General features: G+C 37.9%; 1 protein-coding gene across 9 annotated transcripts in view; it reads left to right on the top strand.

Moving 5' to 3' along the window:
• Nucleotides 1–15,641, top strand: part of LOC110462203 (myosin-3-like) — a 133,212-nt gene that overhangs the window by 51,975 nt on the left and 65,596 nt on the right. For all 9 annotated transcript variants that reach the window (XM_021516055.1, XM_021516051.1, XM_021516056.1 and 6 more), the window contains 3 exons: nt 293–505; nt 1,621–1,863; nt 4,371–4,452. In XM_021516055.1, coding sequence (XP_021371730.1) covers nt 293–505; nt 1,621–1,863; nt 4,371–4,452 — 538 coding nt within the window. The remainder of the gene's footprint in view (nt 1–292; nt 506–1,620; nt 1,864–4,370; nt 4,453–15,641) is intronic.

Here is a 15,641-nt window from a genome sequence, read left to right as displayed (position 1 = left end):
AATATATATCCTTTTATATGAAAGGATGCCTAATTTGGAATCAACTACCCAAGAAGTTAACTTAATTCTTTGACCCTTTCACCACAGTAGACCATAATGGACTCATTCATATTCATGTATGGTAGAGTCTATTATAGTTACATAGGGGTGAAAGGGTTAATAGTTATAAATTTGATGATAATCTACAACAGAAATCACAGAAGCTTTAGATTTGATATTATAACTGGTAAAATATTTATGAATGAAGCCTTATGCTGAACATAGCCTAATAACCGTAAATATCTATAATCAGCGAGTAAAAGTGCTGAGGAAGGAGAGGGAGTCTCAGATCCACCCCGGTCTCCATCTGGAACTTCACAGAACAGACCTCACTCTCCCTCCAGAATTTCTCAAAGTACACATCCTTACCCATCCGAGCATCAAACGATTGAAACCTCCTCCAGTGTGCACCGACCAGGGGAACACATATCACAGGCAGAGGATAAGCTTCCCACCCAGCCCAGAGGTAAGGCACTTCAAATTCAAATTGTTTTATTACTTTAGGCCTTAAGGTCAAAGGTCAAGTCATAGGTCACAGTGACCTAATTATTGCACTCGGCCATCCCCAGATGTCCTTGTACCCCAAATCACATACATAATACAACTCTTTACAATAACATGGCATATATAGGAGGAGGAGGTAGCTATATATTAAATAGTGGAGATGTTATATTCCAGGCACAGACTTATAAAATGAATATCTATTAAATGAAAATATAATATTTTGAATATGTGGAATATACATAATCGACGCGGGCGGCTACCCAGCGATTCCAAGTGGTTGGGCCAATCCCTACTGACGAAGTTTCCTTGGATATGTATACCAGTACACTTTGACTTGTGCTATATATATCTACTGATTGACTTTGTGGTAGAGTGTATGTATAAACATAGCCCTCGGGACCATCACTTGAATTTGCCTACCAGAAAAAATATGCAGTATTTGACGGTAGCTGATATAAAATCTTTTAGAGCCAAGTGAATGAAGCTTAACCCAGTTTGTGTAGTTTGAATTAACAACTGGTAAAAGATGAATGCTGCGTCTTTGAAAGATGCCATTGTTTTACACTGTTCTGGCATGCTTTTTCCTTAATGTAAAGATTGGTAGACTGGAACCATTAACCTGAGAGTAAGAATACTTTTCATCTAAAAATTTATGTCCCTGCAATTTTAAGGGGGAATATTATATTACTGGTGTCCCGTCACATTGTCATAACTTCATCAACTTCATTTCTGGGCAGATTTTCATCAAAGAATTCTCACCATAGACAAAGGTCAAATATGAGAATACCATATATAGATGATTTGTATTTTAGGGTCCCACCCAAGGTTAATGCCAAGGTCACTAGGTCAACCACAATGTAAAGGGGACATTTATGTCTAATAGAATTTTTCTTGCTATAATTTACCCCTACATATTTAAAATGGACTTGCCCAGTCTTTGATTTGGTAATGTTCAAATGTGACTGTAGGGGTGAGTGGGTTAAAGCAGTAAAAAGCAACAGAATAATATTTGCCTTATTGTTTGAAAGGTTGGAAAACTGACCTTTATCTCATTAAATAACAATATTCATATCTAAGGTAAAGGAAGATCAACATCCTCATTTCCAACACATGGAGCTCGGTCATCACCACGGCGACAAGCTGGCCCATTTCGTAGAAAGTTTGGCTACATCAGTGATGCAGACTCTGTCAGGACAGAGGATTTCGAGGTCAAATTTCAAGAACTTATTTTTCGACCTTCAGCGGACAGTGAGACTGACCATACAGACAATGACCCTCTGCATGCCAAGGTCAAGGAGATTCTCAAGGTCACTGCTCCATGTGAGTCATACTTGATTTCATACATTACAACATATCTTCAGTTTTATGTATAATATTATAAATATGTAGCTATATTCATATCTGCATTAAAATATATTTGAAAAGAAATGTTTCGGCTTTAAAGAGTGTTAAAATGTTTCAACTAAAAAAAGTTTGATAATGGTGTTTGAATACCATTGGTACATCTGTAAAACCTTTTTTAACTCAAACTTTTTGGAACCAGTGAAAATGTAAAAAACTATCTGGGTGTTTGGAGATTTGTGAGAAAAACAATATTAAAATGTTGTAAACTTGTCTAAGTGATGTATTTGAGTTGGATACGTAATTTCTGACACCCGAGGTCCATTTATTGACTTTTGTTGATGATGACATGAATTGTTATCACTATTACTATAGTGATGCTGCTGAAGGGACAAATTAAATGGTTGGGTAAGTCGTGTGATCCTGGGGTGTACACTTTCCTATTTTAAAGAACTAGCATGCAGACAGATTTTGAAAAATTCTACCAGCCAACTTATAGTTTCTTCATCAATGTAAAAAATACCACTCCTGACGTAAATTCTACTAGCCCTAGGCGTTGAGCTAGCGGAATTGTACACCCTTGCCTCTAGTCAATACTAGGGTGAAACATGTTGTGGGTTTGTCATGATCCCCTGAAGCCTTATGTACACATATCTAACTCTATTGTGACTACTTTCACCTGTGGACATGTTTGTACACATTTGCAGTTGATTTAGGGGTTTCTGGACCCCTTCCACTTGGTCTGTCAATATATATTTCACACTTTTTTGACAACAATTAACAGATTATTTGTAAATCCTTCTAATTTCATGCACTTACCACCAGCCTTCCTCTTCAAATCCCTACAAATGTTAAGCAACTTCTTCTTTGGAACCAGCAGTATGAGATTGATATCAGCCATTTTTGTTTGAAAGCGTTCTCAGGTGTAAGGGATTCAAGACCCCCTGAAATTTTTTTAATGTGATGGGAAACAAAAATGTACAGATAAAGTGGGCCAGAAAAAGAATAATTTGGCCATATTAATTGAATTGACTTCTCCCTGCCCCCTGACCCCTGCCCCCTGTACATTGAAATGGGAATCAACCATATTTGGTTGGAAGCATTCTCCAGATGTTTAGTATTCAAAAATGTTCAGATGAAGTGGGCCAGAAGAGGGATAATTTGGCCATATTAATTGAATTGACTTCTCCCTGCCCCCTGCCCTCTGCCCCCTGCCCTCTGTACATTGAAATGGGAATCAACCATATTTGGTTGGAAGCATTCTCAGATGTTAAGTATTCAAAATTGTACAAGTGCAGGCTTCAACTACCCAGAAAACTGAGGGGCAGGGTAAAAAAGGGAGTATTGGCCAAATTGCTTTCAGCGACTTCTCCTCTGGAAATGTAAGATGGATATCAACCACACTTGGTTGGAAGTAGTCTCAGGGGGACTGTCAGGGACGGGACCAAAAAGGATTAATTTGGCAAAATGGATTTGAATGACTTTTTCATTGGAACTGTGCAATGGGTATCAACCATATTTGTCTTGAAACTTGTTTCAAAAATATGCAAAGGGCCTGAGGATTGGGGCCTAAAAATGGCAATTTTTGTTGTATTAATTTGAGTGACTTCTCCTATAGAACTTTGAGATGATTTGAAACAATCTTAATCAAGTGTTGAAGATTAAGAATTGGAAATTACAATTAGAGGAGCTGACTCCCCCTCTCAGAGCTAGATGGGGTTTTAAATTGGAAATGGTTGCTGAGTATAAAGAAACAAATACACATATGCTTCCAGGATTTTACCAAGAGGTCCTGCCCTATCCCTGGAGACTTATCCCTGGGTCGAAACAGTTGACAACCCCACCCCATAATCACATATACCAATGCTGGACATAAAGTGACACCCATGCTATCAGAATTGACACTGGGGTCTGTACCTACCCCTTGGGACTTAGTCATGAATCACAGCATGGACACATGCCCAATAACCATACAATTACCAAGCTATGTACTTGCTTGCTGGGCATGAAGAAACAAACACTATCATGTTACTAGGAGAAGCTCTAGGTTCTGGCCCCACCTGAAGACTTAAATTATGGACAATAAAATTGTCAATCTTATTATCATATATGTCATAAATAAAAAAAGTATGAAATGTTTGAATTTTACAATTGACATAAGATTCTAGCACTGAAAGGAGACAAATGTTAACATTGTCATTCCAAATTTCCATTCCTAGAACTCAGAGGAGGACACTGTTACGAATATAATCATTCCATGTTTCTGTTTTGGGGAGACAAATACCCTTTTTTCCTGTGAATACTAAGAATTCTTTTTGATTCCTCTAATAATCCAAAATTAAGTTGATTTACATATAATTTTAAACTAGACAATTTTGATTTTGTAATAAACATTTGTTTAAAAAGTCATGGTACACGGATTTCATTAAACACTGTCAGCATACTATATTTCATACTGTATTAAATTCTTCTGGTTTTTTTTACAGATCGACAGAAGAAAGACAAGAAACCTCAGAACGGCCATGTTAAGATAGACGAATCTCCATTACATAAGTCTACTCCAAAAAGGTAGGACATTATTTTTTTATATAATGATAGACATAATAAATTAACAAATTTCCAATAATCTCCCTAAACAAACCTGAAAATTGTTTGATCATGGTTGGAACTTTTTCATACTTATATGTTTATAGGGGCAACACTTTTTCCACAGGTTTGATATATTTTGTGTGAGTGTAAATGAAATCCTGTGTAATGGAACTCAGAGATAAACACACAGCACTTATAACCTCAGTATTTGTCTAAGTGAGATTCTGCGACGATATATTGTGATGTTCACCTCCGACAAATTCAGTCTATAACTCCCACAAAGTGGTGTGAAGGGAAAAAACTCGCATTTACATTGATTGACATTTGCAGCAAGGCATGTTCTTAAACATTTGAAATACTCAATGTATATTTCCTATCTTTTAACGTATTTATGAATTTTCATTGAAACTTTTTCCCCCCCTGATTAATTAAATTCACAGAAAATATTAATACACATTTCAAATAAATCAGAAGTGCAACATTAATCACTTATGGAACCAACACCTTGAAATAACTCCAAAGGAAAATCTAACACAGTGTTATTCTGCATCTGTATCAAAGTCATTACCTCCTACATCCAACTGTAACAAAATTACAGCGTCATGGACAAACTAGCACTGTGAATGTTGCTGGTATTTGGGGGTTCTTATTTTTCGGGATTTTGCGCTGTAACAATTGTTCGGCAAAAAAACACATCTGACAGAGTTATATAGCATAAGAATCCATGGATGCTGTAGTGCTATTAGTCATGGCTACTAGTCCCGATATCGGTGAATAATGAACCTCTTGAAATTGATCATTTTAGTAAATCCACAAAAATAAGTGACCTCGAAAAAAACTAATTTTTACAGTGATATTTGTAATACTTTTGTAATAACTATAGGAGTCAACATTAAACTGCTGAAATTTTAGCAAAAAAACATCAGATTACCCAAGCTGTCAAGTTATCAACCTACAGCTAAATCTTCATTGAAAAAGATACCTGGTAACCTGCAGAATCCATTTTCAATCAATGTACTCTATATGGCTTATACAGCTAAGAATAATCAATATGCATCATATGATCAGTGTCAAAATCAGTTTAAAGCCCTCCATTAATTGGTTGATCCAGCAATTTCAGGATTTGCGTCGATGCAACTAAACATTTTTTTTATTCATTTTTTTATAATTTATTTAGGTCAAAACTAATATGCATGCAAATGCATGTTTCAGGGGATCTTGTAGATGTGAGGTAGTTTATGAGTGGAGTTGTGGTGAAGAATCAATATGTAGGATAAGGTTATCAGATCTTTGTCTTGTAAGCCCATCCGCAAGTCATCCGCCAATCTGTCAAAGGTTTACTAACACCCACACATGGCATATTGACTGCATACCTGTCTGTTATCATACAAACTTGCACAGCTTCATCAACTGTAATCGCGCCCTACTTTATTTCCGTCAAGTAGTCTTAATGCAGAGTTTAAGCATCTCACGGTTTCAGGTGAATATGGAGGGGTGTGGATACAGGTGTCTGGTGTTTACCTGGACTAATGACAATTTCACGCCTGAACTGGTGTTTTTCACAAGTTCGTATTTTGTTTGATAACATAATGTGACGTTTCTCGTTAGGTGTTAAAAATGTTTCATTTTAAATTTGGTAGTCATGATGCACAGATTTGTTGAATCAAATCGGGATTGCTTAAATGAACGATTTTTGAACTGTTACATGACGTAGATGTTTCTATCTGACACTGGTGAGTTCCGAGCTCGTGACTGAAGTGTCTGGTTTACAGTTAGGTGATGAAGGAGTGGGTGACGAGGTTTTGATACATTGAACAGGTGTACAGGTGTACATATGACAGACATGATGATTGGGAAGAATTTCTCGTTATTGCAGTAGTCAAAATTTCTGGATGCCAACACCTTTTCGTCGCTGTGTACGATTCAACATTTAGAATTTGAAAGTGTTTGTATAAAATGCTCAGGATTACCAATATTTTAAAATGGAAAAAAAGTGGAAATTTTCCGTCAATTCGAAAACTGTTAACCATTGTATGTGCAGCATTGTACCAAACAAGGACCTGAATGTACATCTCTGTCTGGAAGAATTTCACGAATAGAAATGGAGATAAAAAAACTTGTTTTTATTAAATTCATAAATTAAGAGAGAAATGTTCTTATCCATGAATTCAGTTAACAGCCATTTTATATATGACAAAGTAAAGTATTACTTTAAAAGTAAACTTGAGTCAACAGATTATAATTTTCATTTAATTCAAGTAACTAATGAATGACTCCTTTGAATGAAAAAAACAACAAACGAAAAAATGAACGAAAACTGACCATTTAATCGTCTAAAAAGGAAAAAACATGATTTTTGAGTCAAGCTGACCATCAACTGGACAAGACAAAAGGACCTTGAGAAAAGTATGCTCTCTAACTGTACAAAAGAGAAGAAACATATATGCAGTCTGCACATTAACTAAAATCTCTATTAGACCTATAAGGAATGATCAAACTAAATTTCCTCTCTACAAGGACTGATCAAGATATCTTGAAAAATATTATATAATCAGGCTATCAACAGATGTTGCAGCACTCGTTACCGGAATGAATTTCTGAACCAAAATTAAATTAATTGTTGGTGTATCCGACAAGATGTTTTTATCAAGAAGTGATGAAGAGCGGAATAAAGAGAAAAACAACAAGGAAAGATGGACACGGAAACCTCTAACACAACTTAAGGTAAGATTAAACATTTAACATTTGTTTGAACAGTTTATGAATGTTTGAAGTGGTTTTATTTCATTGTACAAAAAAAAAAAATCCCCAAAATACAACAATTTATTAGGTCCCAAAATTGATGAAATTTTTGTTTTTAAGGATATCTGAATTAGTTATTATCTTTTAATGATTTATATATACTTGATTGAGAATGCTTTTGATTTATTGGGTCTTAGTAGATCAAGATAGATTTATAAGCTGTTCCCTAGTAAAAAAGGTATGCCCTTCTGAAGCATTGGTTTGGTTTGTTTGGTGTTTTTAGTCCTATTAACAGCTGTGGTAATTTAAGAATGAGCCAGGTTTTGGTGGCAGAGGAAAACCGCAATACTCAGAGAAAAAAAAAATGACCATGAGAGAAATTACGATCTGTTTCAATATGGTTTATGTTGTAATGTCAAAACTTTTCTTACTGCTGCTGTTTCTTAAAGACAATTTTCGTATACAACTACACAGAAAATTAAAGGTCAGACGATGTTTTAAAGAGGAAATTGAAAAGAGATTGTCTGTAACAGTACACGTGTACTGTGGTCATACAATTGTAAATAAATCTGAATGCCACAGAATCATCTATATCTCTGACAGTCTTTATATACAGTTATAATGTTTTCTGTCCAATAATACTGCCATTCAAACCCACTGATGACGAGCTCCTGTTACAAACAGAACGTCAGAGTAACTCACTGACATAGCTAGAGACTTAAGGTTGTATGCTACCTTACTGTGACATGGAGACTTAAGGTTGTATTCTACCTTACGGTGACATGGAGACTTAAGGATGTATGCTACCTTACTGTGACATGGAGACTTAAGGATGTATGCTACCTTACTGTGACATGGAGACTTGAGGATGTATGCTACCTTACTGTGACATGAAGACTTAAGGATGTATTCTACCTCACTGTGACATGGAGACTTGAGGATGTATGCTACCTTAATGTGACATGGAGACTCAAGGATGAATGCTACCTTACTATGACATAGAGACTAAGTTTTATGCTATGGTACTTTGGCCTGTGTCATCCTTTCTACAAAAGTCACACGTTGATATGAAAACATGGAAATCTATCATTTTTAATGACTATCAGAACTTAAATCACAGGTATATTGTGCAAGGTAGGATATATAAAAAACGAACAACAACATAAACAGGTATAATATGTAAGGTAGTATATACCCTTAACTCTAACCTAAGTCACATGATTAATATGTAAGGTAGCATATCCTAAACTCTAACCTAATTGTCACAGGTATAATATGTAAGGTAGCATATACCCTTAACTCTAACCTAAGTCACAGGTATAATATGTAAGGTAGTATATACCCTTAACTGACTAACCTAAGTCACAGGTATAATATGTAAGGTAGCATATACCCTTAACTCTATCCTAATTGTAACAGGTATAATATGTAAGGTAGTATATACCCTCAACTGACTAACCTAAGTCACAGGTATAATATGTAAGGTAGCATATACCCTTAACTCTAACCTAAGTCACAGGTATAATATGAAATGTAGCATATACACTAAACTGACTAACCAAAGTCACAGGTATAATATGTAAGGTAGCATATACCCTTAACTCCAACCTAATTGTCACAGATATATCATGGAAGGTAGCATACACCCTTAACTCTAACCTAAGTCACAGGTATACTATGTAAGGTAGGATATACCCTTAACTCTAAGCTAAGTCACAGGTATAATATGTAAGGTAGCATATACCCTTAACTCTAACCTAATTGTCACAGATATATCATGTAAGGTAGCATACACCCTTAACTCTAACCTAAGTCACAGGTATACTATGTAAGGTAGGATATACCCTTAACTCTAAGCTAAGTCACAGTATAATTTGTAAGGTAGTATATACCCTTAACTCTAACCTAAGTCACAGTATAATATGTAAGGTATTATATACCTTTAACTCTAACCTAAGTCACAGGTATAATATGTAAGGTAGCATATATCCTTAACTCTAAGCTAAGTCATAGATATAATAGGTAAGGTAGCATATACCCTTAACTCTAAGCTAAGTCACAGTATAATGTGTAATGTAGCATATACCCTTAACTCTAACCTAAGTCACAGGTATAATATGTAAGGTATTATATACCCTTAACTCTAAAATTAATCACATGTGTAATGTGTAAGGTAGCATACATCCTTAATTCTAACATAAATTACAGCTATACTGTGTAAGGTAGCATAAAGCCTTAATCTTTTCCACTTCAGCTATTTATTCCCATCACTGACAGTAAAAACTTCAGATTTGACACCAATCTCAACTTAAATGATGATGAAGTTAAGTTTATAGGCAAGCCTTTTCAGGAGTTCTTGACACAGTCATATTTTTATAGAATGTCAGGGACTCCTTACGTACCAATAGTGGGTCTGTTAGAAAATGTATAAAAAACAGAAGTGCTGATATGATATTGAGTACATGTTAGCTGACAATCATTGCTGCTACATATACAGGAGCAATAATATTAAGTTTCCATAGCGACAAGATACAAAACATTATGGCAATTTACTCTATTCATTTTCACATGGGAACATTAATATACATAATTCTGCCAACGCTGTAAAATATCGTTGGACAAATTGTCTGATTTACCTGGCTGAGGTTGAAACGTAAGCCAACACCAAACAAGCAGGTTTTACACCTGAGAGTAGCTTAGTAACGATGTGAATAGGGAGTGTCACAGAGAAAAGCTGGTGTGTGGTGGAGGTGTGCAATTAGTTCGGCATTGTTGTCACGGAAACTACATCAGTATAGTGTGGTTTTTTGAGTGATGCGATATGGCATAATGTGAACAAGTTAAGCCAGCGTCTGATTCCTTGGTGACAGAACAAACATGTAAGTCATAATATGTCAAATATCAGACAGGTATCATCAGCTTTCAACAAGCTTTGTATAATTTGTGAAATCGGGGAAACGGTTTAGTGTCGAGAACGGGTGCTGCTAATCACGAAACACAGGTGTATAGGGTGTGATGTGGATATCTGATATATCAATATTATATTATTATTTACAGCTTCTACATGCTTATCTTTTAATCCTTGTTATTATACCATCTGCCTGGATAATGTAAAAATATCACCATCATGTACATTTTTACAAAACACCTAGTATGACGTCATACATGTATGTTAGCAATGAGATTGTATCAATTTCATGACTGAAAGATCAAATTCTTTTTCTTTGAGTGATTTTTTAAGGTGAATTTAGGGCCATATAAAAGCTCTTTCCACTGGAAAATTTTTACTGTATTTTTTCAAAATCAATGCAAAAATCACTGAAGTTTTCCAAAATTCTGCTTTTTGTATATAATATTTTCCCCAAATCACTCATTAAGGCACACCCGCCCCAGTCAAAACAGGTAGACAAATCAATGCCTTTTTTCGTATATTTTTTTTGGGATAAAATGTATATTACATAGAGAGGTAAGTCTTATAATGACCTATAATAGTCTACCTACATAGACTATATTTGGTGTTAATAAAAACTTTGGCAATATATATTTAGAGAAATATTCAAAGACTTAATTTATGACCATTTACTATAGAGTTAAAAATGGAATATGGACATGTGTTATTGGTGTCAAACTCATTATAAATATTTTATGCTGTTATAAAGAAAACTGGCGATATAGAAGGAGATATGTTAAAAGGAATTCTAAAGGAAAAAGACTGAGGTGCTCATACAAGATGTTTGACCGTCTGCGATCACTAGCCCTACACCACTGGGTCTAGGGTTTGAGGTATACGTAGGGCAGTCGCCTGGTACTTGCTGCAGGTCGGTTGTTTTTCTTAGGTACTCTAGCTTTCCTCCACCACCAAAACCTGCCATGTCTTTGTTAAACTTAAACAAATATAAACCAACCATGAAGGATTTCTGCTTCCATTTCTAAATCTTTTTTTTCAAGTTGTCCTGAGTTTCCTTTGTAACAGGGTTGATTCAGAGTTGTCCTGCATTTTCCTTGTAACAGGGTTGATTCAGAGTTGTTCAGAGTTTCCTGTGTAAAAGGGTTGATTCAGAGTTGTCCTGCATTTTCTTTGTAACAGGGTTGATTCAGAGTTGTTCAGAGTTTCCTTTGTAACAGGGTTGATTCAGAGTTGTTCAGAGTTTCCTTTGTAACAGGGTTGATTCAGAGATGTCCTGAGTTTCCTGTGTAACAGGGGCGATTCAGAGTTGTCCTGAGTTTCCTCTGTAACAGGGTTGATTCAGAGTTGTTCAGAGTTTCCTTTGTAACAGGGTTGATTCAGAGTTGTCCTGAGTTTCCTGTGTAACAGGGTTGATTCAGAGTTGTTCAGAGTTTCCTGTGTAACAGGGTTGATTCAGAGTTGTCCTGCATTTTCTTTGTAACAGGGTTGATTCAGAGTTGTCCTGAGTTTCCTGTGTAACAGGGGTGATTCAGAGTTGCATCCCCTGTTACTTGTATATTATGTGTAGCTTAATTATTTTGTAATTAGTTTGATGAAACATAATTATATCTAGATTATTGTAATTCGGAATCTTTGATGGGGTTTGCTTTTAATAAGGGAAAAGTTGTGTGTTTAATATTGAGCGTTCTCGGGATATTTTAAAAGTTGATTTCAGAATATTGCATTAAACAGAAAAACCAGAGGGCAACCAAATGGAACATGGGTTGACAGTCGGACTTGGGCAGTGACAGAGTTCAGTCCTGTTAGAAACTGGTGCCGTGACCAGTCCTGATAGAAACTGGTGCCGTGACCAGTCCTGTTACACCTGCCTCAGGCTATAGACACTTTCATCTACTTAATGATAATTCTCTCATGCTTCCTCTAAGGAAGAATTCACTTGTGCAGAATATGTTATTGGTCCTGAAACCCTTGCTGAAGGTGGGGTTTTCCATCATGAAAGAAATCAAGGATCATAGGTATCTCCACTTTCTGGGGTTCATAGCTGCTTTTGGAGCATAGGTATCTCCACTTTCTGGGGTACATAGCTGGTTTTTGTAGCATATAGGTATCTCCACTTTCTGGGGTACAAAGCTGGTTTTGTAGCATAGGTATCTCCACTTTCTGGGGTACATAGCTGGTTTTGAAGCATAGGTGTCTCCACTTTCTTGGGTACATAGCTGGTTTTGAAGCATAGGTATCTCCACTTTCTGGGGTACATAGCTGATTTTGGAGCATAGGTGTCTCCACTTTCTGGGGTACAGCTGGTTTTGAAACATAGGTATCTCCACTTTCTGGGGTACATAGCTGGTTTTGGAGCATTGGTATCTCCACTTTCTGGGGTACATAGCTGGTTTTGGAGCATTGGTATCTCCACTTTCTGGGGTACATAGCTGGTTTTGGAGCATTGGTATCTCCACTTTCTGGGGTACATAGCTGGTTTTGGAGCATTGGTATCTCCACTTTCTGGGGTACATAGCTGGTTTTGGAGCATTGGTATCTCCACTTTCTGGGGTACATAGCTGGTTTTGGAGCATTGGTATCTCCACTTTCTGGGGTACATAGCTGGTTTTGGAGCATTGGTATCTCCACTTTCTGGGGTACATAGCTGGTTTTGGAGCATTGGTATCTCCACTTTCTGGGGTACATAGCTGGTTTTGGAGCATTGGTATCTCCACTTTCTGGGGTACATAGCTGGTTTTGGAGCATTGGTATCTCCACTTTCTGGGGTACATAGCTGGTTTTGGAGCATTGGTATCTCCACTTTCTGGGGTACATAGCTGGTTTTGGAGCATTGGTATCTCCACTTTCTGGGGTACATAGGTGGTTTTGGAGCATTGGTATCTCCACTTTCCGGGGTACATAGCTGGTTTTAAAGCATAGGTATCTCCATTTTCTGGGGTTCATAGCTGGTTTTGGAGCATTGGTATCTCCACTTTCTGGGGTACATAGCTGGTTTCGAAGCATAGGTATCTCCATTTTCTGGGGAACATAGCTGGTTTTGCAGCATTGGTATCTCCACTTTCTGGGGTACATAGCTGGTTTTGAAGCATTGGTCTCTCCACTTTCTGGGGTACATAGCTGGTTTTAAAGCATAGGTATCTCCATTTTCTGGGGTTCATAGCTGGTTTTGGAGCATTGGTATCTCCACTTTCCGGGGTACATAGCTGATTTTGGAGCATAGGTATGTCCATTTTCTGGGGTACATAGCTGATTTTGAAACATTGGTATCTCCACTTTCTGGGGTACATAGGTGGTTTTTGAGCATTGGTATCTCCACTTTCTGGGGTACATAGGTGGTTTTTGAGCATTGGTATCTCCACTTTCTGGGGTACATAGCTGGTTTTGAAGCATAGATATCTCCACTTTCTGGGGTACATAGGTGGTTTTGGAGCATTGGTATCTCCACTTTCTGGGGTACATAGCTGGTTTTGAAGCATAGGTATCTCCACTTTCTGGGGTACATAGCTGGTTTTGAAACATTGGTATCTCCACTTTCTGGGGTACATAGCTGGTTTTGAAGCATAGATATCTCCACTTTCTGGGGTACATAGGTGGTTTTGGAGCATTGGTATCTCCACTTTCTGGGGTACATAGCTGGTTTTGGAGCATAGATATCTCCACTTTCCGGGGTACATAGGTGGTTTTGGAGCATTTGGTATCTCCACTTTCTGGGGTACATAGCTGGTTTTGGAGCATTGGTATCTCCACTTTCTGGGGTACATAGCTGGTTTTGAAGCATAGATATCTCCACTTTCTGGGATACATAGGTGGTTTTGGAACATTGGTATCTCCACTTTCTGGGGTACATAGCTGGTTTTGGAGCATAGGTATCTCCACTTTCTGGGGTACATAGCTGATTTTAGAGCATAGGTATCTCCACTTTCTTGGGTACATAGCTGATTTTGGAGCCTAGGTATCTCCACTTTCTGGGGTACATAGCTGATTTTAGAGCATAGGTGTCTCCACTTTCCGGGGTACATAGCTGGTTTTGGAGCATTGGTATCTCCACTTTCTGGGGTACATAGCTGGTTTTGGAGCATTGGTATCTCCACTTTCTGGGGTACATAGCTGGTTTTGGAGCATTGGTATCTCCACTTTCTGGGGTACATAGCTGGTTTTGGAGCATTGGTATCTCCACTTTCTGGGGTACATAGCTGGTTTTGGAGCATTGGTATCTCCACTTTCTGGGGTACATAGCTGGTTTTGGAGCATTGGTATCTCCACTTTCTGGGGTACATAGCTGGTTTTGGAGCATTGGTATCTCCACTTTCTGGGGTACATAGCTGGTTTTGGAGCATTGGTATCTCCACTTTCTGGGGTACATAGCTGGTTTTGGAGCATTGGTATCTCCACTTTCTGGGGTACATAGCTGGTTTTGGAGCATTGGTATCTCCACTTTCTGGGGTACATAGCTGGTTTTGGAGCATTGGTATCTCCACTTTCTGGGGTACATAGCTGGTTTTGGAGCATTGGTATCTCCACTTTCTGGGGTACATAGCTGGTTTTGGAGCATTGGTATCTCCACTTTCTGGGGTACATAGCTGGTTTTGGAGCATTGGTATCTCCACTTTCTGGGGTACATAGCTGGTTTTGGAGCATTGGTATCTCCACTTTCTGGGGTACATAGCTGGTTTTGGAGCATTGGTATCTCCACTTTCTGGGGTACATAGCTGGTTTTGGAGCATTGGTATCTCCACTTTCTGGGGTACATAGCTGGTTTTGGAGCATTGGTATCTCCACTTTCTGGGGTACATAGCTGGTTTTGGAGCATTGGTATCTCCACTTTCTGGGGTACATAGCTGGTTTTGGAGCATTGGTATCTCCACTTTCTGGGGTACATAGCTGGTTTTGGAGCATTGGTATCTCCACTTTCTGGGGTACATAGCTGGTTTTGGAGCATTGGTATCTCCACTTTCTGGGGTACATAGCTGGTTTTGGAGCATTGGTATCTCCACTTTCTGGGGTACATAGCTGGTTTTGGAGCATTGGTATCTCCACTTTCTGGGGTACATAGCTGGTTTTGGAGCATTGGTATCTCCACTTTCTGGGGTACATAGCTGGTTTTGGAGCATTGGTATCTCCACTTTCTGGGGTACATAGCTGGTTTTGGAGCATTGGTATCTCCACTTTCTGGGGTACATAGCTGGTTTTGGAGCATTGGTATCTCCACTTTCTGGGGTACATAGCTGGTTTTGGAGCATTGGTATCTCCACTTTCTGGGGTACATAGCTGGTTTTGGAGCATTGGTATCTCCACTTTCTGGGGTACATAGCTGGTTTTGGAGCATTGGTATCTCCACTTTCTGGGGTACATAGCTGGTTTTGGAGCATTGGTATCTCCACTTTCTGGGGTACATAGCTGGTTTTGGAGCATTGGTATCTCCACTTTCTGGGGTACATAGCTGGTTTTGGAGCATTGGTATCTCCACTTTCTGGGGTACATAGCTGGTTTTGGAGCATTGGTATCTCCACTTTCTGGG

Source organism: Mizuhopecten yessoensis, unplaced genomic scaffold (genome assembly GCF_002113885.1).
Source record: "Mizuhopecten yessoensis strain PY_sf001 unplaced genomic scaffold, ASM211388v2 scaffold10759, whole genome shotgun sequence".
Taxonomy (NCBI): Eukaryota; Metazoa; Mollusca; class Bivalvia; order Pectinida; family Pectinidae; genus Mizuhopecten; species Mizuhopecten yessoensis.
The sequence above is the reverse complement of the archived record's forward strand: the minus strand, read 5'-3'. Positions and strand labels throughout refer to the sequence as shown.